Source organism: Ascaphus truei, chromosome 6 (assembly GCF_040206685.1).
Source record: "Ascaphus truei isolate aAscTru1 chromosome 6, aAscTru1.hap1, whole genome shotgun sequence".
Classification (NCBI taxonomy): domain Eukaryota; kingdom Metazoa; phylum Chordata; class Amphibia; order Anura; family Ascaphidae; genus Ascaphus; species Ascaphus truei.
In genome coordinates, this window is record NC_134488.1 from 122,493,725 (window position 1) to 122,518,535 (window position 24,811).

At 43.0% G+C, this 24,811-nt stretch overlaps 1 protein-coding gene across 1 annotated transcript in view; it reads right to left on the bottom strand.

Moving 5' to 3' along the window:
- The window catches only part of LOC142498153 (IgGFc-binding protein-like), a 33,136-nt gene extending 8,872 nt beyond the window's left edge, over nt 1-24,264 (bottom strand). The window contains exons 1-11 of the mRNA XM_075606661.1: nt 24,216-24,264; nt 22,677-23,011; nt 20,212-21,103; nt 19,007-19,347; nt 17,233-17,806; nt 14,526-15,124; nt 11,447-12,014; nt 6,176-6,774; nt 4,785-5,343; nt 2,687-2,886; nt 2,097-2,238 (exon numbers count right to left, since the gene is read on the bottom strand). Of these exons, the coding sequence (XP_075462776.1) occupies nt 2,097-2,238; nt 2,687-2,886; nt 4,785-5,343; nt 6,176-6,774; nt 11,447-12,014; nt 14,526-15,124; nt 17,233-17,806; nt 19,007-19,347; nt 20,212-21,103; nt 22,677-22,964 (4,762 nt within the window). The 5' untranslated portion in view covers nt 22,965-23,011; nt 24,216-24,264. The remainder of the gene's footprint in view (nt 1-2,096; nt 2,239-2,686; nt 2,887-4,784; nt 5,344-6,175; nt 6,775-11,446; nt 12,015-14,525; nt 15,125-17,232; nt 17,807-19,006; nt 19,348-20,211; nt 21,104-22,676; nt 23,012-24,215) is intronic.
- Nucleotides 24,265-24,811: the final 547 nt, after the last annotated feature.

Sequence of the window (24,811 nt, forward strand, 5' to 3'; positions counted from 1 at the left end):
AAAATAAAAGAAAAGATGAACACATTCTTTAAAAAAAAGACTGCTATTAAATTATAAATACACAATACTTTAATACAGTAAGGATCAACAATATGCTTCCTGTCACATATTGTAGTGTAGTGTAGCATATTGTAGTGTTTTATCAAGAGTCTTAGTTAACTTGCTGGCAATATATCAGTTGTTCTCAACTCCAGTCCCCAAGATTCTCCAAAAGGTCAGGTTTTCAGAATATCCCTGCTTCAGCACAGGTAGCTCAATCAGTGGCTCAGTATAAAACTGAACCACTGATTGAGCCCCTTGTGCTGAAGCAGGGATAAGAAAAATAGACTAAACAGTCGAATGCGTGCGACAGGATATGCAGAAGGGATACACATATCAATGTCCGTATGAAGGAACCAGATGAGTCAAATATGACTATTGCTTATGGGGAATTGATAACTTCTTATATCCATAGTGGGGTATCTTAAAGATATGTAAAATACTCAGAATACATGGAACACAAACCTACTGTAGGTGGTAGCATGGATAATGTGGACAGATTAGACTGTAAAGCCATCTGTCCAGTTCTCTTAACCACTATATGTAGTGCCACTAGAGCATGATGATAAATGTCCACCATCAAGAATATTGAAGAAAAAACCCAAACATGGTGAGCACTCACTGCATGATGGGCTGTTAGGTACAGCCTCTTGACTTCATGGCATGCTCCCATCCGGTAGAAAGTAGATGTTGAAATCCCAACAGCAGGATCAAAAATTATGGGGCTCAGCAAAAAGGAAGAAAAATAAAACTAATTTAATGAAAGGCTGTAGAAATGAGTTGTGAGAGGCGGTGCAGCTGCCTTAGAAGGAAATATTCAGACCGGACTGCAATTCTTTTCGGTACAAAATGTTTATTACTAAAAACAGCAAGAGAACACCTCTTACGCGTTTCGCGTAAGATCCCCCCCTTTCAAAGATAAAGCATGGGGGACCACGCGAAACGCGTAAGAGGTGTTCTCTTGCTGTTTTTAATGTGCCAGTAATAAACATTTTGTACGGAGTAGAATTGCAGTCCGATCTGAATATTTCCTTCTAAGGCAGCTGCACCGCCTCTCACAACTCCTTTCTATGCCGAATCCATGTTGGTAGGAGCACGCCAACAGCGCTCAGTTCTCCACCGTACTACGAGTGAGTAACTTTTTCGTTACATTGTATACATTTGTGTTTGATGTGAACTACAATCAAGTTACAAGCATACCACTACACACCCATATAAGATATACCTGACACACAAGGCTATTGGGAGTGTATGAACAGTGGTTTATTTGCAAGGATATAGTGCAATTATTTTGTGCATACTGTATCTACTGGTATTGTGGAATATCGTTCTATATGGGCTTATTAAGCTGTTTCAATTAGAAAGTCAAGAGGTCATATGTGCTACATATTGCACATCTACATTCATGGACATTATTCTTGGGTAGCATCGCAAGGGGTGTATTGCTCTATTTTTGTTAATGAAAGGGTGACATAGGATCAAAAGGTGGGCAATAGAATCACTCTAACGCGTTTCGCGCACTTTCTGACGCTTTATCAAAGAGTCTACTAACCCTTGTGGTCTTCCCTGTTTAGGTAGATATCCGGAAGTCCGAAACACTGGAATTAAAAGTGACGCATTGTATTTACAATCTTGCCGCCACCAGTCACTCACAACAGAGTTGGAGGCTAGGAGGCGATCTAGCCGGCACACACAGTTTTATTTTACTACTTTTGTGCTGAGCTCCTAATTTGTGATCCTGCTATGCACCATCAACCCTCATTGAGATCTCCACATCTGAAGCAGGGATATCGTGAAACTAGACTTTTGGGGGGTCGTGAGGACTGGAGTTGAGAACTCCTGCAATATATGACACCTGCTAATGCAAGCACATGATATTACAGTCTATAAAAATATTGTAATCCAGCATTACCAATGACATATCTGCATTTGTTCGCTTGCCAGACTGTGATTGGTGACCGTACGTTTATTCAGAAAGACATCAGAGCAATGCTTCCATCACCGAACCTCCCTAAACTACATAAACCCCCAACTTATCGTTTCCATTCTATACTTACCCACGTTAATGCATCTAACAACCCCGGTTATGATGGTGCAGATTTCATCAGGGGGACAACTGTATGACTTGCAGACCATCGATTGATCCGAGTTGCAGACGCACCGTTGACTGCAGTCTTCAGATATGATTGTTTCGTTGGCCTATAAGGAACCACAAAACAAGAAGCTCAAAGAACCACTAGCTGGGCAACTAAACATCTTTACCTGAAGTACAGCTTATGACATTTGGAGCTTATTTAACTCTATACAATACAGCATATTCTGGCGCTGTAGACATAACTAGCACAGAGTGGTAGGGACAGAAGAGATGGGTCGTATCATAGGCCTTCATGTCACCATGTATGAAGGGAGACACACAAGACTATTCATGTTTCCTTTCAGTCTCTGTATGAGCGTAAGGAAGACAGGATGGATGTAATCACCTCTTTCTACTCTGAAGAAAGGAAAAAAGATGATTGATTAAAGATTGGTATTCTGATTTGCAATGGCTCGTTCAAAATAGATAATATGCAATTAATCTCAAGCAGGTGCACATAGCTTCTGAGCATTAAACAGTTTAAATCAAGGGTGAGAAGTCAGCTTTCTTTACCTGATAATATGTCATATTCTGGTAGCAGCCGCACTGGTCAGGGCTTACACAGCGCCCACTTCCAAAGAGATAACCGGTGTCACATTGGCAGCCTTCGGAGCAGACAGTTGGGCAGCTGGAGGTGTCGTACAGGGAGGAGCAGCTATTGGAACAGAGGTCAGCGCAGGATTCAAAGTGACTATGTTCTGGACAGCTGAGTGCTGAAGATGTACAGTACAAGGGATTAGTAGGGCAGAATATCTCAACTCTTTGTGATCTGTGTGCTTTTCTATGGAAGTTCATGATTGTGTGTATAACAGTTTGTGCATTTTGTGGGTTCGTTTATGATCATGTGTGAATATATTTACCTGGGTGGAAAATGTATGTCTGCATGTGTTATAAAAGGCGTGCTTCAGTTTGACAGCCTGTGTCCTTATACTAATTTAAAGGACGCTTCAAACTAAGGGGCCTATTTTTTTGCCTTCATAAAAAAAAATCACTGAGCCGTTTAGGCCACCAGTGTTTTGAGCGTTGCTATCACGGTATCAGAAAGCCAAGATTACCCGTGATAGAAAAATTCCCAAAATGGGCGAGTAGCTGGCGACGTGATGATCGCCTCTCTGAAAAGGCCTTACCCGGCGATTCCTTTCAGCTGCATAGAGAGTTGCACAGAGAGAGCCGCCTCTCCCTGCGCAAATCTCGCCAGCAATCAAAAGATTTTAATATAAATTTTAAAACTAGTGCAGATGAGCAGGGGGGTCTCCGGTGCAGAATCGCGTTGATTTCAGGTCCGGGGACCCCCTGCTTCCCGAGATACAGGCCCCGTTACGGGGTGCCGGTATCTCTTATGCATTTAAATGTCTCGCGTCACATGAACGTGGGAATAAAATGCATAGGAGATATCAGCACCCCATAACGGGGCTTGTATCTCGGGAAGCAGGGTGTCCCCGGACCTCAAAGCAACGCAGTTCTGCTCCGTAGACCCCCCTGCTCATCTACAATAGTATTAAATATTATATTAAAACAGCTTCATTAACTTAGCGGCCATTAATGGGCAAAATTACTATTATCCACATATGGATAATAGTGCATTTGCCCATTATAAAATGAAACATTAGCCAGCCAGCATTAATAAATTAAATAAAACCTCCAACTTACCCCTGTCATCATGAAGAGTGTCATGGAACAAGAATCACATTCCTGCCCGACCCCCCTTCTGCTTGTCAGCTCCTTAAGTTCAGCTGCAGGCATTGGTTCCACATACACACACTGTGCCTGTGTAACATGCAACAATGTTGCATTTCTTGCCTCTGAGCACATAATCAGTGAACTGCTACTGCAGCTTCTCCAGTCCTCCCAGTTAATGGACTTTCCCATGTTCTCCCCTGTCTTTTGCTGACAGTTAGTGCAGTCCCACTCAACCTTTAGTGTGACCCCAGCCCCTCACTTCCTTTTCCACCCTAGATTACAGTGAGTACAGACCTGTCTGCATCCACCCCTGGTAAGGCCTTTCTCTCTTACCATAGTCTAACCCCATAGAAGCATCCCACATAGAGAAGCACTCTCTGCCTACACTACACCTACAAGTTCCTGTGTTTTCTACTCCTGCAATAAAATTAAGAAAGACATTAAGGACTTGTCATGCTTTGAAAGAGGGAGGACATGAGTTGAGCTTACTGGAACTAATCATACATCATTCGTGACCCTGGTTCCAGGAAAAAGAGCATCCTCATCAGCATACTGCAGGTCATTGTCCTCCGATACCAGCAAGAATACAAGAAAAAATACAATCTAATGGTCCCTAACCCTTTAATCACCGTAGCGGTTAATAACCGCTATAGTAATTAAGGGGTTAACCACCGTCCCCCGCTGCCCACCCAGAAATTATGAGAACATGCAGCTTTGTGTCTATTATATGTATCTACACCCATACTGTACATACCACTGAATGTGAACTTTTAGAGCAACATCATGGACAAAAATGTAAAAAAAAAAAAAAAGATCAAGCTACAAAAACCAAGAGCAATATTTCATATGAAGAGTAAGAGAACAGCTCTCAATAGGTAGAGACTTCTAGATATGTCATTCTACATTTTTCACCAATGTAATCAACACTCACGGCAAAAACTTGGTGTTCTCCAAGACTTGATGGTTACACCAGCATCCTGACAAGCTCTGGCATAGTTCTGAAGGATGAGACATAGATCCCCACTCCCTGTACACAGAGCAGCTACGCAACCACTGAGGTATTCAGAAGGATCAACCTGGGCATGGCAGGTTGCAAATGGACCATCAGGAACAGTAATGATACCACAGAAGTTCTCCCCTGCCAATGTCTCTGCCTTTGACCTTTGGCAAACTGGGCAACTTGGATTCCCTCCCATGCAGGCTTCTCTTGTATTGCAGGTCTCCTCTGAATCAGTGTCTTTCCATAAAGCAGCAAATGCAATGGCATCTCCGTCAGTCTGGTGAAGGTCATCCCGGGGGTTGTCATTGTAATTTCCACATAGACCACAGGTCTGGTTGCGGTAGTTGCCCGGCACAGTGACACGGAGAGAGAGGTCAGAGGTTATGACCAGGCCAAAGTCAGTACTAAGGGCAAAACCCAGGCCAAGATTCTCAGCACGAAGCTTACCGGACTCAAGTTCGAAAGGAAGATGGCGACGAATTCCATTCACCTACAGGAATAAATACAGTACAGACACTTTGCGTCGGGTATTCAGGAGAAAAAGTCATTCACTTTAATATCTAAGCAACATACTTCATTTCTGGTGTGCTAAGCCAATTCAATTGGTAAATGTTAGCGCTCATTATACTAATTGTGATATTTAGCATTTAAGTAGAATAGGGCAGTGGAGCGATTGCTAAGAGAATCAGAACAAGATTGACACAAAGAATAAGCGTGAAGGTAGACTCAATTCAACAATAGAAATAGTCTGAAATGACTTTTCTTTATATAGATATTGTGACAAGACTAAATGAATGTCAGCAATATAGATGTCTGATCCTGTACTACATTTATGTTATTTTTTTTAGCAAAATCACATATCAAACATAACATCCAGGTGATTTCTCTGTAAATTAGGGTGAGGGTTATAAAAAGAATAATTTTCTTGGAACATCAAAACATTATCTAGTTAAAAAGTGGTTCCATATAAGGAAAGCTGTTCAAATTATTTTGTGTTGATTAAAATAGAATTGCTGATTGTTAACGTCCATAATTACTTAGATTGGAGTTCACCAACAAATGAGTTGCTGAAGTAAAAATGACTCAGGACTCATAGTTAATTTCCCAAGCACAATTATAATTATGTAGGTTCCTCTCTCATCCACATGTGATAAGTACATCTATCCCAATCAACTGTTCCCCTGTAGACTTTTAGCAGCAAACTAAACTAGAGTTTATTTCCCCAAGACTAATTGATAATAATACCAGAAAAAAATTAAATTCCCGGAGACCGATGGAGGCTGCAGGACTGAAATAAAAAGTCTCCAAACTGTTATGCTTACCAAGATTTGACTTTCTGAGGCTTGATGAATGTTTATGGTATAATTATAGACTTCTAATGTTATCGCCTTTCTGTAGGACACACCGCTGGTTACCCATTTCTGGTTTCTCACTCGGACAAGGAAAGGATTTAGATGAGATCCATTAAGAATGCAGGTCTTGGACAATATATAGGAACAGTTGCCATAAAAGTCATATCCAAAACCATCAAAGGTCCTATAGTTGGATTCTCCCACTGTGGAACATACGGCTGACCCAAGTGGTTGACAGCCTTGTACCCCTTTTTCCACACGACATTCCTCATAGGGGCCACAAGAGAAAGGAGTGCAGACAACTGACCCTCCAATTCTGCAAGAACATCTCTGTTCACATGTGTCTTTTGGGTAGAAGATCTCCCCAGGCTTATAGTACTGTCCATTGTAGGAGCAACCACATCCAGATAGAGGGACACACAGCCCGCCACTGAGAACGAAGCCATCATCACAGGCACAGCCTTCCTTGCACAGAGAGTCACAGCTGTAGGAAGACGGCAGGGAGACGCAGCTGGAGGGGCAGCCGCTCGTACATATGTTGTAATGGCTGTTGGTGGGACATGCAAGTCCTGCAGAACATAACATATAACGTACTATAAGAGTCAAGATTTTGGACAGTCAGATACAAAAATCATCAGAGTGACTGATTTATTTACATCTTACAATACATTATAAACGTACATTTTGATTTGCAGGGCCTGACGAGTGATGTAAACTTTACTTGCTTACCCTTTTTAGGAATGATCCAGAACTCATCCCCTTAAGATCATCAATCTGAAAGCAACTGGGGCCCTTTCTTATTTTACATGCTAAGGACTCACCTTTTTTTTATTTCTTTAACCTGATTCCAATAGTGGTCTTAGGTAAGGGCAAATTGGGCACCTGCATTGTAGGGGCCCCCAAAATTTAGCCAATGTTTTCTTGGGGAAGGGTTAATATGGGTTTTAACTGCTACCTAACAAAATCTTTTAGAACTATTTTTTGGTAAGGTTTGTGTATTTCTGGGTGCAATCATATCTCCAAAATAACCTAGGTAAGTAGCAGATTTTTTTAAAATGCATACTGATAGAATATGATACAATACACTTCAGAAAACAGGAATATATTATGAGTTTTATCCCCATGAATATTAATTATGCTGAATGTATTATGATACTTTCATGTTGCTAGATCGACAGGGTTAAATCAGAAATGTCCAACTTGCTAAATTGCTTTTAGGTCATCAAATTCAAACCTCTAAGACTCCCCCAATGACTCTCTTGCCCACGGCCACAAGAACCCGTTGGCCACCCCTGCCTGATTCCTTCACGGTTTCAGATTCTTTCAGAAATGTATGTTTTCTGTTCTGTTACACTTTAATTATACCTGCAATTGGGGCACAAGCATCAGGTTCCTGTACGGGTTATCTCCCAATGAAAGTTAATGCCCAAACTTGTGCGATAACTGGTACCGGAACATGAGGCGTGTGCCCCAGTTCTATATTTGAGGTCTAATCTCAGAGAAGCAGAGAAATGTGCTTCATTCTGGTGATAGAAAGTTAAAATTATGTCAAATTATTTTTATTTTCGATATGTTTGTAACTCCCTTGATAGGATATAGCTATGCATGCTGCCCTCTAGCTGTGTTCTTCTCTGGTGTGTGCTGCTGGTAATTAGCCAATGACTTAGGCCTCGGGCATGGTCAGTGCCGTGCTGAGGCACGCTCTCGCTTACCAGTGAGCCCCTGCAGCCGCAATGAGAGCGGCTTTAGCAGGGGCTCACGCACGCTTCCGCAAGCGTGCGGAAGCGTAGGTCTTATCCAAATTTTAGATTTCGCGCTCATCGGTTCGCCGGGCCGGTCACATGAGCGGTTCGCCTAATGAGGGCGAACCAGTTCCATGAAGTCACTAGCCCGCCCCCCGACACGCCCCCGGACGGCGCGCTAACCAAGGCCAGGGAAAGCACCCGCTTTCCCTCAGCCTCAGCGCGCCTCCGCACGGCTGCTGCAATCCTGGATGCAGCTTTAGGCTAAGGCCCCGGTATCTCAGCTGTAACGCGCGCCCGCGCTTTTGGCGGCGCGTTCAGCCGATTCCCCGGTCTGCAGCTCACTGCAGGAGGAGAGACCGGGGGGGGCGTGGCGGAGGAGTGACGGGGGCGCGGCCATGATGTCACCCGGCAGGTTCGCCCTCATTGGCTGAACCGCCGGGGGGCGTGCCTAATCTCTCGACGCGAGTCCTGCTCTCAATTCCCTCGCAGCGGGCCCAGCGCCATTGCGAGGAGGGCTCTCGTGCGCGCAGCGTCCACCACAGCGGACGCTGTAGTAGGCAGCGGGGGCAAGGCCTTAGGCTGAGTCCCCGCTAGCGCTGAGCTCGCTATGTGCTTGGTGCTTGGCGCGCTTACCTTCTGCAATGTGGATCAGCACATCCCCTCTCCCGCTGTGCTCGCACGCTCATGCGCGTGCACACACGCTCTCCCAAGCGTTGTGCTTGGGGAGACAAGGGAGAGATACTTTGGTGCTGAGAGCAGGGTCACATGACCCTGCTCTGACAAATGGGAAGTGAGAGGGCGTGTTCTACTCTCCTGTCACACACACACACACACTGACACTGAATTCCGCAGAGAGAAATGGAAATGGAGGGGGCGGAAAAACGGACTGAGGGGGGGGGGGGGCAAACGGATGGAGAGGGGGGGGGGAAACGGACTGAGAGGGGGGGCAAACAGACTGAGAGGGGGGGGCAAACGGACTGAGAGGGGGCAAACGGACAGAGGGGGGGAGGCAAACGGACAGAGGGGGGGCAAACGGACAGAGGGGGGGAGGCAAACGGACAGAGGGGGGGCAAACGGACAGAGGGGGGGAGGCAAACGGACAGGGGGGCAAACGGAGTGGTGCTGTGTGGTGGGGGGGGGCAAATGGAGTGCTGCTGTGTGGTGGGGGGGCAAACAGAGTGATGTGGTGGGGGGAGAAGGGAGAGAGAAAGAGAGAGGGGGAGAAGGGAGAGAGAGAGGGGGGAGAGAGAGAGAGGGGGGAGAGAAGGGAGAGGAGAGAGAGAGAGAGAGAGAGAGAGAGAGAGAGAGAGAGAGAGAGAGAGAGAGAGAGAGAGAGAGAGAGAGAGAGAGAGAGAGAAAGAGAGGGGGGAGAGGGGAGGACTGGGGGGGAAAGGGGCGGGACAGGGGGGGGAGAGGGGGGGGGAGGAGATGGAGAGGGGGGAGAAGGGGGAGAGAAGGGAGAGGGAGAGAGAGAAAGAGAGAACAATGGGGGGGAGAGATATACACAGAAACACAGACTGCCCCTGTACAGCCAATGACACACCCCCTCCCGTAATAGCCACGCCCCCCCCCCCCCCCGCTCCTGCTCTAAAAATGTTGCAGGACCGCAATCGCTCATGCTTGAGAGCTGGTGACATCACCACTCTCCAAGCATTTGCAAGCTCAGCGGCAGAGCAGGGCCGCAGCCTAAGGCTAAGGCCCCGTTGCACGCATCCGCACGGCTGTCTTGCTTGCCGGCGGTGCGTGCAACTCACTGCACCGCGATCTGCGGTCTGCAGGAAACTTTTTTGGGGCGGGGGCATGACCAAAACGGGTCGGGTGGGCGGGGTGTCATGATGTGGAGGGCGGGGCCATTACACACAGGCACACACATGGAAACCCCTCTGCCATGTTGCTTCTCTGCCTTTCCCCCCACCCCACCCCACCCCACCACCAAATATGCTGCTGCCTCTGCCTCTCCTCCCCGGGAAGAAGACGAACTCAGCAGGAGCTGGCCGCAACCTTCTCAGTGAAACGGGCACCGGAGGGAGGGGAGGGGGGGCGTGTTCAAAATGTGGCAGGGGGGGGGGGCCATGACAGGGGCAGGCCAAGACGCAAGCTATTTGCAAACACCCAGCAAAAGCAGGAGAGATTATATATATATATTTATTTATTTGCCTGACACCGCTTCCAGCAGTGACCATAGCCCTCACACTCCCAGAGCCCCCCCCTCCCTCCCAGATCAGGGTCAGCCTGAGAAACGGCACAAGAGAGGAGGGTGGGGGGGGGCGCTTCACGGTTTCACGGCTGCAGAGACGCACAGACTTCCCTCCAGCTCCAGACAGCTCCCCTCCTCTTTGGCTCACTGCGAGACCTTGTGACGCGTCGCCGCTTGGGATCACGATCCTCGTGTATCCCCTGCCGGCTGACGCGTCACAAAGCGCAGCGAGCCTTGCAGCGAGGAGAGACTGGGGCTGGCTCGGAAGGAACTCAGGTCTGGTGAGTGACGTGCACGCCACCGCGCGCACCGCCGGATGCAGCAGGACCCAGGCCTAAGAGTAGCAGCAGGGGCTTCTGGGAGTTGTAGTCTGAAATAGGGACACATGACATTACAGCCAATGAGTGCAAAGGTTCAGACGAGAGTGAACCAGAAACTGCAGGGAGAGAGACGGAGAAAAGCAGCCCCTATCTTAGAGAGCTTTACAAGCCTGAGTGCCTTCAGGCTTAATCAAGCATGACCTGGGTCCAGTCTGAATCCTGCTGAGAGAGCAGAGATTCACTGGAGGGAGAGCAGCAAGGCCCAGCAGATACACATCGGAGAGCATATGCAGTGTTGATCGCCATTGAAGGGGACCTCAACGGTTTCACTTAACAGTGGTCTCAAATCACCATTGTGAAGTACAGGCCTGCTACATGTTAGTGCATTAAGAGCTCCAATGGTGTGCCGGCACCAATTATATAGGTCCATATACCCAGGATTGCATGGCCATCTTCTAACTGACACGCACTTGCGCAGCGTTCTTGTTAAGTATTATAATATATGCATGCTGTATGATGTGTATAGTGATCCTTTGCTGAGGAGCACAAGGTTCTGAAGACTGGGTAACAATTACATCAAAGCAGTTGTACCACACACGCTGTGTACTTTTTTCCTGCCGTCTGACAGAAGGACACATGTGGTATAGAGAGTAACAATAATGGACTCAGGCCCCAAGCTCAGCACCCGATTTAAGCCTGGGGCCTAGAAGTATAAAGGGGTAACATGTTTATATATGAATGTTAAAAAGTGCAATGGTAATAACACTGTAAATAATGACATTATGCAGTGCTATAAATAACAGTTTTACAGAGACAATTCTATCATATTTGTGTAGTTTGTACACGAAGCATAAAGAGATTCAGTATACTGACTTGCCCAAGGGCAAAAGGAGTGGACCCTGGATTTGTTAACCTACCCCTTTTAGTGAGAGAGAGCTATGTTTTATGAGGATGAAAGGGCTGGTAAGTATATACTCACTGCAGAACTGGTCAGATCTCCACGGATACACATTGGCACTAGCTTCTTGACATGCAGAAGTATATCCTGATATAAGGCGACAGGTAATGTCCTCACGTCTGCCAAATGCACACAGATCATAAACACAGTCCTCGAAGTAGCTTTCAGGTGGTATGATGGCATGGCACTCTCGAAAAGGACCATTCTTGTCCAACAGCTGACCGCACCCCTCCCTGCTTTTCCTCTGCTCTCTATCCAGAGACTCCAGCGCATGGCAGCCTTTTTCTGGCACCTCTCGGCATCCTGGAACTTGTCCTACTTTCCAGCTCTGGCCAAAATCAACAATGTCATTCGTGAGGCTACCATTCCGGCCAATCAAGTCATCTCCAGGGTTGCCATTAAAGTTGCCACAGAGGCCGCAAACTGAGCCAGCATAGGAAGAGGGAACAGTGACAGCAACACGGGCATCCCAGTCAAAAGTGACACGTAGCCCATGCCGGGACTTAATCACACAGTGCCGCCCGGAGCGGAACACAGAGACAAGAGCAGAGTTCAGAGTCAGAGGGAGGTTGGCCAATAAACCATTTACCTGCAAGAAAGACGTGTGTCAGAGTGAGATTTACGTAACTCTCTCCACTATGACAGAGGGGACTAGAAAGTGCTCGTTGTATGCATAAGAAATCTAAGCTTGTTCTCGTGACAGCAAACAGTTTATTAGGACTCAATTCCCAGGTATTACATATTTTACTTTGATTGATTTTATATTTACAGTATAAGAAGGTAGAGCTAAGTGTATCATTATGTCTGCATATATCATATACATTTATAAAGCTATATATATATATATATATATATATGTAGAGGCATCAGTACCGTGTTAGCCGAGCTTCAATAATCAAAAAATAAATAGATGATACCGTTCTGTGGCTAACGAAATGCTTTTATTTGTGCGAGCTTTCGAGATACACTGATCTCTTCTTCCGGCGATGTTACAATGAATGAAGCAAGCAAAGGGTATACTTAAAAACAGTGTCTCTTGGAATGTTATCTGTGTTTGTCCCTCCCCTGGTGTGGATGTGATATATGGCTAGAGGTGTTAAATGGTTTCTGAAAGTTAGTGATGTAAGAGTGTGTGTGTATATCTGTGTGAATATAAATGAATGGAGAGCCCACAGTGTATACAGTGCTTTACAAAAGGTGTATGTGGAGTGGGAGTTAATATAAATGGTGTGGGTAGGTGTGGAAATGTGAGAGATAGTAGCATAACTAAAAGTGTGTGTAGATACTATGTGGTCCCTATTGGTGTATAGGGATGGAAAAACAAGGAGTATTAGTATGTGTAAAAGACAGCTGTGTGTGCATACATATAGCACAGTATGTACAGACATGGCCTTTAGCGCTCATGGGAAGAGAGTTCACTCAAAGGTAATCTTAAAACACCGAAAAAGAGACGGTTGCATGAATACAAATTTATGCAACTGTTCGGGACACTCAGCAGTGGCCTAAACAGAGATCGAAAATTTATGAGTCATTACTGACACAAGTGAACTCTCTTCCCATGAGCGCTAAAGGCCATGTCTGTACATACTGTGTTATATGTATGCACACACAGCTGTCTCTTACACATACTAATACTCCTTGTTTTTCCATCCCTATACACCAGTAGGGACCACATAGTATCCACACACACTTTTAGTTATGCTACTATCTCTCACATTTCCACACCTACCCACACCATTTATATTAACTCCCACTCCACACACACCTTTTGTAAAGCACTGTATACACTGTGGGCTCTCCATTCATTTATATTCACATAGATACACACACACACTCTCACATCACTAACTTTCAGGAACCATTTAACACCTCTAGCCATATATCACATCCACACCAGGGGAGGGACAAACACAGATAACATTCCAAGAGACACTGTTTTAAAGTATACCCTTTGCTTGCTTCATTCATTGTAACATTGCCGGAAGAAGAGATCAGTGTATCTCGAAAGCTCGCACAAATAAAAGTATTTCATTAGCCACAGAACGGTATCATCTATTTATTTTTTGATTTTTTATATATATATATATATATATATATATATATATATATATATATATATATATATATATATATATATATACAGTGGTCGACAAATCACCCAAAAATCTACTCGCCGTTCAAAAAAATCTACTCGCCACCTCGTACCAAACGTGTGCTGCTTGGGCCAATAGGCGCTCGCCACGATGTTAAATCCACTCGCCCGGGGCGTGCAAATGTATAGGTTTGTCGAACACTGTATATATATATATACACATATATGTACACATACATACATATAAATATATAAATGAAGTATCCTTACCGGGCAGACCCTTAACAGAGGATCTATCACCAAGAAAGAGACAGCCACAAAATAATCCAGTTTCAAGAAGTATTGCAGGTAAGTGGCACATACACCGACATAACTGGATTACTTTGTGTGCTGTCTCTTTCTTGCTGATAGGTCCTCTGATAAGGGTCTGCCCGGTAAGGATACTTAATTTATCCTATTTTTATGGGACAAGCACCTACCATAATTACATTATATGTGAGTGCCATCTGCCATTATTAAATAAAACTCTCTCTCTCTCTCATAATTAAATTATATAAATAATAATATATATTATTATTATTTAACAATAGGGATAATTTATGTAAATTAGAGAAGCTCAATATCTAAGTTAGCTTAAAGAGATCACTTGAGGATGTAGCATATAGCCACAAAACACTTTAAGGACAGATTGAACATCAATCACACTGTGTAAGAATAACTAGTTTCATTATATGTTATTTAATTAATATGTTTTGTAGCACTATTTAGCCATATTCTAGGGATTTGGTTGAATAACAACTATATGTATAAAAATTATATATATATAAAGTGAACAGTAATATGGCTTTTAGTTTTTTGTCAGGGTATCAGTGATAAATAAGAAGAGTTGTCCAGTCTCTTAGCCATTCTTACCACATAGCCTTTTAGCAGTTGTTTCATAATGTCTGTGCCCCCTCTGACTTTGGTGATCTAGGAACATTCCCACTCCTATCCCAAGCTTAATCTTACCAGGACTTGGTCTGGGTATTCCCGGCGGATCTGAATCTCAGTGTCATATATAGTGACATTCACAGCTGTGGTATAAGAGACACTGCGGCTTCCTCGATTCTGGTTCAGTACATGGACTTGGAAATCAATTAACCCATGATTCTGGTTACAGAGTCCTGATAATTGGTACCGACAGGTCCCCTGAAAGTTGTAGTGGAACCCATCATATGTGATGTAGTGAGGGTCGCCAGAGGCAGAGCACACTCCGTAGGTGGTTGCATAACAGTCTTGCAGACCAGCTCTCACTGTGCACTCATCTCCTGCTCTGCATCCACTCTTCTTACACTCTACTTTCCGGCTCTCTGCGTTGCAGACACACTTTTGCCAACACTCGGTGTCTCCCCAGAATGTCTCATTGGGGGCATAGAAGCGTCCTTCAAAGGAGCAGCCACATCTTTCTCTGGGCAGACACTTTCCCTCAATCAGTACAAAGCCTGGGTCACACTCACAACTTTCAATACACGCCTCCATGCATTTTAATGGGGCTCCATGGTCCTGACAGGTGGCAGGACAAGCGCTCCCACAAGACTTATATGTGCTGTTATCAGGGCATTGCATATCTGGAAAGACACAAGGGAAAGCAGTACAAAACCAGTAAGGGCACAAACACAAGTTATTTTACAGCTGTCTTCAATAGTTATCAAAATACTGTACAAAGGTCTACTATCCCTCACAGCTGCATATGTGTCCTGTTACCAGTAGAGGGTGCTATAACATCTTTAACTGCAATACTATACTATACTATACTATAAATAATATAAAAGTAGGCAGATTTTTTTTAAATTATACTTGAATACAGTAAATGGTAACCCCGATTTCACCGATTTGCATTCTATTGGTACAGTAGGTGCGCATGGTTACAGATCAGGCTACATTAATAAAGGGCACATTTCTAATACATCTTCCAACACAGCCCCAACAGAGACCTATTATATTTTAGAAACCTGAACAGGTCTAGGGAGCCCGGATGTACAGTACTCTAACAAAAGTGCTCTGCTTCCATTATGTTTTTTTTTGTTTGTTTCTTCACCTATTATGTGATACTTTATATTATGGTTACCTTCTAGTGTTAGGCACCATTTGAAATGGCAGTGATTTTTTGTCAGTCCAACAAATCTATGCTATAGCATTGTTATATCATTCAAAAATATACATCTGGAGTGGTAGATAGTAAATAATATTTGTTAATAATTGTGTTTTTCAAAAAGAGGATCACAGACTGCACCAGTAGATAGCTTGTATAATGAAGCTAAAATAAAGGAAATACAGGGCCAGAATCTGATGTTGAGACAGGCGTATGTCCTACCGCTCAACCTATTAATCAATATTCGTAAAGATACTGAGGTGCAAAGGGAGTAAGAATAGACATAAAACACAAATGTTTCCCTATTAAGGGACACACAAAGAATTCCCATAAGATGCACTCTTTCAGACTCATTCAGACAGATTACTGCTAGGCCTAAAGAAGCGCGAGTCAACGCGTGAAACGTGCGTTGGGAGTGACGTCACGACAGTGACGCCAACATGGTCAATGGGGTCTGAATAATCTCCAAGACAAACGGTTGTATGCCGCTTTTTTTATTAACAAATTGCGCATTATATGCACTCCAATATTCTGTTTAGTATGGACGCAAGTTTGTTACTCTTGATACACTAGCAACACACACACGTGTGTATCCATTGCTGTAGTAAAGCCTCATCCACTGATATAGGATGTTTGTACTCACACATGCATCTTGACACAGTTGCAATTGAGACTCAAGATTGAGATTTAAACTGTTGCTATTTCACACATGTATCCATTGCTATAGTACAGCCATATTCATTGATTGTATTCAGACATTTCTTATGGTGTGCCTATAGAGTGTATATATGTGGCTTTTTGGGATATTAAATCCCCTGTGCTAAACACTTATGAATGTGACAATTCTTTTACCACCTGATCATTACCACACCCTAACATACAAAGGCCATTTTCTTGTGCACATGAATTGGCGTGTGCACGTCTGTTGACACTTTGCATTACTATCTATAGTGGTTGACAGTGGTTTTGGACAAAATTTCTTTGTATTCCTTGCTCAGGAGTAAAGTGTATATCTCTGTGTATCTGATTGACTACTACATACACTGGCATATAGGGGAACTTTCACAAGCATACAAAAATATTGTGTTCCTAATTATTGTGAACCATATGTAACTGGGAGGCACCTCTAGGATATAGTTCAGTATATAGATATAACCAGCCACACACATATACACCACAACCAATAGATGGCAGTGTTCTCACTCATGAACTGACTGCATTTACCTTATGACCCTGTATTCACCATAGAGGATTGTAAACACACTGTTGTATATACAGTATATCACAGTCATTGATTTGTATATTTTGTATATATTATAGCATATTTGTTGATTAAATAGTTTATTGTTTTTTTATTTTAAGCGTACAATAGGAGTTTGAGCCCTAGCTCAGAGATTCAATTGTTCTCAACACCTAACTGTAATCTGTCAGAAAGAGTGCAGTTTATGGGAATTCTTTGTGTCTCCCTTAATAGGGTAACATTTATGTGTTTTATGCCAGAATCTGATGCACAGGTATTGGGGGCCCAAGCTATTCTGGTCCTAATTAGGTCCCATAACCCATGTATTCTTGTTTTGTACTTACTGCATTCTGTGATTTTCCTCCACTCATAAACTATCACCCTCTGTATGCGGCAGGCATCACTGTAAGTCTTTAGTGCCTGGCACAAGATCTGATGGTATCCATCATTCATGCAGAGATCATAGACACAGTTGTCTTTGTAGATTTGGGGGTCAATGACTGCATGGCACAGCTTGAAGGGCCCATCAGCTCGTAAACTGAGAAGACCGCAAGACGACTTATCCCCGTATTGTTGCATCAGTTGGGGGGAGCACTTTTTGCACTCCCCATTGCAGTCATCCCAGCATGTGCTATTACTGTTCTCTTCCACCTTCCAACTTTGTCCAAACTCTATAGGATTTAGTGGAACAAGCCCAGTTGAGGTGAGGTCATCTCTTGGGTCACCATTGTAATTGCCACACAAACCACAGACATTTTCAGAGAAGCTGCTGGGAAGGTAGACCTTGAGGAGAATGTTCCAGTCATAGAAGACTCTGAGTGCAAATTTAGTAAGAAGAATGAAAGAAGTTCCACTCTGGAATATCCGCAGCTGCTCATCATGCAGTGTGACCGGGAGCTGAGACTTTTGACTGTTTACCTTGAATAAAACATTAATGTCAGCATTTGTAGCTGTGTACAATTGTTTTCAATCCAGCTCATATGCAATGCCAACATGTTTTGAAGAAAAACAGAAAATAAAAGTAGTCTGAAAAATATCAAACATGTTTTTATTTTTTTATTCTTTCCATTGATCTTCAACTCGCGATCTGATGGGCAACACATTTTTCAGACATGGGCCACATTTTCTAAGCAGTGCTACTCCATAAGACATATTTTAGCACGGCTTAGTGAATACGACCACTTATGGCCCGTTCCAGTGAATAGGTTATAAGGTGTCTTCTGCCATGGAAGATGTCCTATGAAGAACACATCTTAGTAAATATGGGCGTTAATGGCCCAGTCACTGGAATAGGGCTGTTGGGTGTGTTCCAGCACAGAGGGAGTCTTATGGAGTATCACTTCTTAAAATATAGTAAATAAGACCCCATATGTCTCAGTTATTTTAAAATCGGTGTTTTGAAGAATACTGTAGGAAAGTCAACTTGCTAAATACTGGAGATACATATCACCTAGTATCTGTATACTAAGATCTCTATTCTTAGAACACAGCAGTTGGCATACAATATAGTCCCCTGGACCAGATGTTCTCACTGTAAAATATAAACGGGGCTGGATTCATATTTTTCTATTCCTAATATTCCCTTTTTTTCCCTGAGAAAAAAGACAAATTGCATTATCTATTGACTCCAGATAACATTAACATTAACATTAACATTAAAGGAGTGGCTCAGTGAGTAATGACACTGACTGGCACTGAGTTTGAAGCCGGGAAACCTGGTTCAATTCCCGGTGTTGGCTCCTTGTGACCTTGGGCAAGTCACTTTATCTCCCTGTGCCTCAGGCACCAAAAACATAGATTGTAAGCTTCATTGGGCAGGGACCTACAGTGCTATACAAGAACATGCTATTATTATTATTAGCCGTCCAGGTCCTTATTAAATTGAAGTCAGTTAAAAAAAATGGCTTGAGCCATCCTTTGAAAAGCCGTTTTCAAACTCCAATCTAATTATAAGAACAGGACTAACTAGACTTGTCCATGTGTCTGTACTTGGGCGTCAACCATAAGAATCAAGCAGAGAGGTACATTTAATCAAAACAGATGCAAATGTAGGCTAATAGTAACTAAATTAGATCCTAATAGCCAAAATCCTTTGTTTGTAATATTTAAATCACTTACCCTCACAATGCCATATTCAGACCTGACACCTGTGATATTATATCCATAGACCTGTATTGTTACAGAACTAAGGTAGGACACGCGAGAGGACCCTCGGTTCTCATTCTTGATCTCCACATTGAAGGTGGGTAAGGTGAGATCCGAGCCACAGGTCTTTGCCATGGTATACGTGCAGGTCCCCTGAAAATCATAGTTCTTCCCATCAAAAGTGTGATAATGTGGGTCCCCCCAGGCCCAACACACGGCCTCGGAATCTGCAAGACACGCAGCTTGACCCTGGACAATTTTGCAGATCTCCTTCTTCCTGCATTTGGTGCGGTTGCATGATGGCCGGGACGAACCTGAAACATACGAAATGTTAGAACAAAGGCACCAGGTGCAAAATTCAGATAATTTCAATATATTTTCCAACAAATTTTCAAACAACATCAATAACCAATTTTAGTTGCTACCTGGCTAAATTCTTCATGGTTTTCTACAAACAGAAAATACTTAGGAAAGCGGTCCAAGTGTAGAAAGGTTGTATGCAATCTACCATATATGGGTTTGATTTTCTGATAAACACTGAGCTTCCTGGGGCGCTAAGTACAGCAATTCTGATGGCCAAATACTGTACAATGTTGACGGTCCTTCAACAACCGTGAGGGTTTCATTAATCTTTATCCCATTTTATAATGAAGTTTTCACTAACACATTGCATGCTGGTATCCCTCCCCCTCCCTCCCCCCCCAACCAGCATGGTTGAAATTACTGTAAGATCCCAATAAATTATACATTCCTCTGAGCAGTTTCCTCATAACCAAATCTATTTGTTTCTTAGGAAACCTAACTACAGTATGCATGTCTGTCATTGCATTGATGTGTTGATATAATGATAACGATCTCAAATGGTAGTCTACAGGAGGATTTAAATTCTTCTGCTTCCAGAATGTCACCTGAACTGCTTTACTCAGGTAAAGTGACACATAGCATGTAGTTGATAAGACTCTTTTCAATGTAAAAATGTCTCAGAATATAATTATTATTTGTGCTCCGTCCTGTATTTCCAGTCCTAACATTCCTCACACACCAATAAAAAGTAACACACCTGTCTCTCCCATACTGATAATGACTCTAGTTCACACACTCCCTCTGACACTCCAGACTTTTTCTATTTCCTTTACATGAAGAATTCAGAGGGCTGACACAAAACCAAAGCAACTTACCATAAACACAAATAGCTGGCTCCCCGTAGGCATTCATGGAGGCAATCCTGGAAACAATGAGCCCAAATGGGCTATGATTGTGTTCAAACAGATAGGGTTTAGTGTTGGAACCCAAACTATATTCTCCCCAAGAATATTCTGTTTCTGGGATCTTCTGCCACTGGACATTTAAAAGGGGAAATTTGTCCACAGTTATTCCTGACAAAGATGAGGTCTTATCTACAATAACAGCTTGATTATAGAAATCCTCCTGGCCTAAAACGAGGTAGGAAGTGCAAAAAGTTGTCACGTCTGGAACACCCATGAGAAATGTATCATAGGAAATGTTTCCTTTATTACCCCCAGCACAGTAAAACAGGACCTGTATCCCTTCAGTTGAGGTGATGAAGAGAGGTGCTAATGGCTTGAGTTGGATCTCCAGGGCTTCCCCAGCATTTAGTCCCGTGGTCTGTTTCAACAGCCCAGCCTGATAGCTCACTTGAGTGTTTTGGGAAGCTGTCACATAAACCAGGTCATACTTGGTTTGGAATGAGAGTGGGGGTATTAGGAATGTATTTGCCCAGCTAGATACAGGCTGAAGCTGCTCATAGACATGATTACACTTGGTATGCTTCCAGGAACATGTGTGCCCACTCAGGACAGCCACTGGTCTACGCGAAAGGACCTTTGTGCCAGAGAGGTCATCTTTGCTCTGGAATTCCACTGCCTCGAAAGGCTCGAGATTGAAAGTAAGCTTGCTGCCTCCACGATATTCCCGGTCTTGGAAGGTGACCTTACCGGTAAGATAGATAGTTATTGCTGTTGGCTCTTTTGATGCTACCACAGCAAACTCTTTGAAAGACTCTTCAGGACCTCCAGCTGGAGTAACCACATAGTACTCAGTTCCCAGCTCCTACATTGTTACAAAGTAGAAGATAAGAAATGGCAGACATAGTTAAATGGAGTCTTATAAAAAACAAAACAAATATAAGGTATTTCACATTTCAAGTTTATGCATTAATGAATCAAAAAGTTTGCTGCATTGTACAATTTTCAATTTATGAGTACAGTATGTCAAGTAAGAAAGTTGCGTTAGTAAATGTGACACAGATCATTTAGTACGGATACTGATGCTACCTAAAGCCAGGCAGAGATTTTTTACTCTGGTTAAGTGGACAAAAAAAAGAACATGCAGGAGGAGAATTGATACACCACATTACAATTACAGTGTCATTTAGTGAAACTTTTTATGCAAACAGAAAATAATTGGCGGGTGAAAATGCCACTGTTAACACCAATGTATAATCCATTAGTGAATATAGAACATAGTCAGTATGAGCAGTGTCCTCATTTTTACTACATTAGCTAAATGGATCGGAAAATTACAAATTACAAAGGGCAGTATGAGGAGTTCCTGTTTACCAATAGAGCAAAAGTCTTCAATGCATCCCATCGGCAGCCATACATAATGAGATCAAGTCTTCAAGGCAGATCCCATTATCAGCCATACAAAGTCTTCAATGCATCCCATCAGCAGCCTTACATAATGAGATCAAGTCTTCAAGGCAGATCCCATTATCAGCCATACATAATGAGATCAAGTCTTCAAGGCAGATCCCATTATCAGCCATACATAATGAGATCAAGTCTTCAAGGCAGATCCCATTATCAACCATACATAATGAGATCAAGTCTTCAAGGCAGATCCCATTATCAGCCACACATAATGAGATCAAGTCTTCTTTGGGCTGTGATCCCAAGGGTTTTAATGGTGCTGTAAGTACAAGGCTGAGATTGCTGCGATTAAAGGCAGTGCAACTTACTGTGACCAGGGCTGTTTTTCATGGGGGCAGATGATTGGCCACACATAAAGGAAATACATTTTGTTTAGTGTGTGTGTGTCTTCAAGAGGTATGCAATTAACTCCTTTAGTGCTGGGTGGGGAACATGTTACTGTCATTGCTAGCCACTCAAGCCCCTAAAATGGTTAGATGGGGATGGTGGGCAGGGGGGTCACACAGATTCATATGCCCTGTTGTATACACCCTTTTAAACATACTATACCTCAACATCTTAAAGAGTGTACTTAAATATGATAAAATTACTCATACATAATTATAATGGAATAAGAATGGAGCCTGCCTCAATATCTAAAAAGCAGCTCTGTCATTAGAAGAGCCCCAGTTTTATTAATGTGGGCCCTCTGGGACAGGAAAATATTCACTTCTCAAGTCTGGCATTTTCCCATTCATCTTATTTATTATCAATTGAGGATTTTACAATGAAAAGTGCCTAGATAATGGAGGTTAAAAGTTCCTGAACCAGGGAGCCACTAGAAGCAAGCTTGGTGCCATCAGGCCCCTCTAAGTAAGCTTAAAGAAAACAGAATGTATGGGGTGTGTGGGGGGATATTGCTAATTTCAGATGACTAAGTGGTCCTTAAAGTCTTCTTTGTTCTCTACTGAACAAGGCCAGAAACGTCCTACCTCCATTGGATACAGAGATGTGCTGTCTGAGCTGAGGTCCTTGGAGTTGATGGAAACAACAGATATCGGATTGTTGGACATCACAATGACAGAATTAGGGAAGAGTTGGGAAGGAGGCATCTCAATAAATGCTGGAAGTTGTATTGTGGTCATCTGTCGCTCATCCAGAGTGACTTTCTTCCTGAAGAAATGCCTGTTGATGGCGATGGTGATGTTGGTAGAGGGGGAAAGGGCAGTAAGGGAGAGCAGGAGGTGAGGGCTGCCCGAATGCAAATGGTGGTTCTGCATGAAGACAGTGACGAATTCTGTCCCTGGGACACCCGCCCAGCAAAGACCTATAACAAGACACCGGGAACACAGTCCAGACAAAAGGTTATACCAAAACTGTGTCAGATTTCATCTCCATTTTACTGTCTGTGGATTTAACCCCACAATAATTTAGCATTTAAAATAAAGATTTTTTTTAAAATAATTACATTTTGAATTGCTGCCAGCATAAGCTGTGCTGCAGATGGTTTAACAATGAATTTATACTTTCAAGCAATGAAAATATTTGAACAATGTGCAAATACTTTGGACAGTAACTGCATTAGCAAGAAAATGTTTGATTTTCCATTTATGCCACATGCTAGTAACACCTCTGTAAATAAGAAGACATGTAAAAGCATTGTACTGTAAATGTCACGGTTCAGTAAACTCAGTGTTAACATACGGTATGATCACACAAAGCTTGTAGATACTGTATATCTTACTAGATATGGCCTTTTCAGTATGTTCACCAGTGGGCAATTTGTGAACTAGAGACAAAAGCATACTATATTACTACTGTATATATCAAGTTATGTCACAAGCTTTTCTCTACAAAATAAAATAAAAGTAAAGGATAATGTCGTTCAGAATTATGACATTATTCAGAGCTTGAGTATTTTGAGTATGTTATCAGAACATGGGGGGTAGGTTTGACATTTTATCAATAGTTTATTAAAATATGTATGTCTCTTTTATGCACAAAAAATAGCTAAATGAATATAGCAATAAGACTATAGAATCGGAGGCATGTCTATGCCTTTGACTGGTACTGTATGCTGCTACAGAGTCAAATAATAGTATAAGCATTATAATGATGAATAGTGTTTTCTCTAAGATTAAACACACACAAAATTATGGTGAGTCCAGGGTGGGGGTGGGGGCGGTGGGGGGGGGTCATGTTAAAATGGACATGAAGTAAAAGTTGATACAGTGTGCTCATTTGCATGTCATTACCCAGAATCCCTGGCTGCTTTCATGCACTGTATGCAGAGTGATTATGGGGAAAGGCAGGGTTACAGGACGTTCTGAGACATGTGAATGTGCTCACGTGGATTTTTTTTATCCGCTTAAATTAAATAAATTTCAGGGACGGGACATTAAGGTTTATATTTACTAAGTGATTCTAATCCACAAGGTAACTTCAAATTCAAGAAGACAATTTATGGCAACAACAATTTGACCAACCAGAGTATGCCTGGTATAGTTAAGTACATTATAACAAACACTCACCACATCCGAGAGCGAGCAAGATAAGGCAGCGCAGGGCTCCAGGCGTCCCCATTGCTGTTAAAGGAAGATTGACAAACTGTTAGGTGGGCAAGACAGATTTTGTACTACGTATCCCAGGTTTTGCTGTCTAAATTGTGCAATACAGTATGTTAAAGTCAATCTTTAAAATGGAAAGAAAGCTAAAGTTATATACTCAGTGTGATTTGCATGTTATTTCCCAGGATTCTTGCTGCAGATGAATCACGGAATGAAACAGAAATGGAGAAATGTTGAAGACATACCGATTCACACATTGGGGCCGATTTACTAAGCTCCGTTAAGTGGCTTTAAGAGCGCAAAGTACCCTTTAAGGCTGCAGTCAGATTCACTAAGCAGTGATAACTGCGCTTTATCGCTCTTAAAAGGGCTTTTTTCAGCCCTCGGCGCAAAATGCACACGATCAGCCTATTGCTCTGTTTTTTGCCAGTACTTGAGATTCACTAAGCAGCGCTAAGTGAATCGGCCTTAAAAAACGCGCCTAACAAACGCGCCAGCTAAAGGCAGGCGCTAAAGGAGCTGGACTTAGAAAATATTTCTTTGTTTACCTTTTTGCAGGC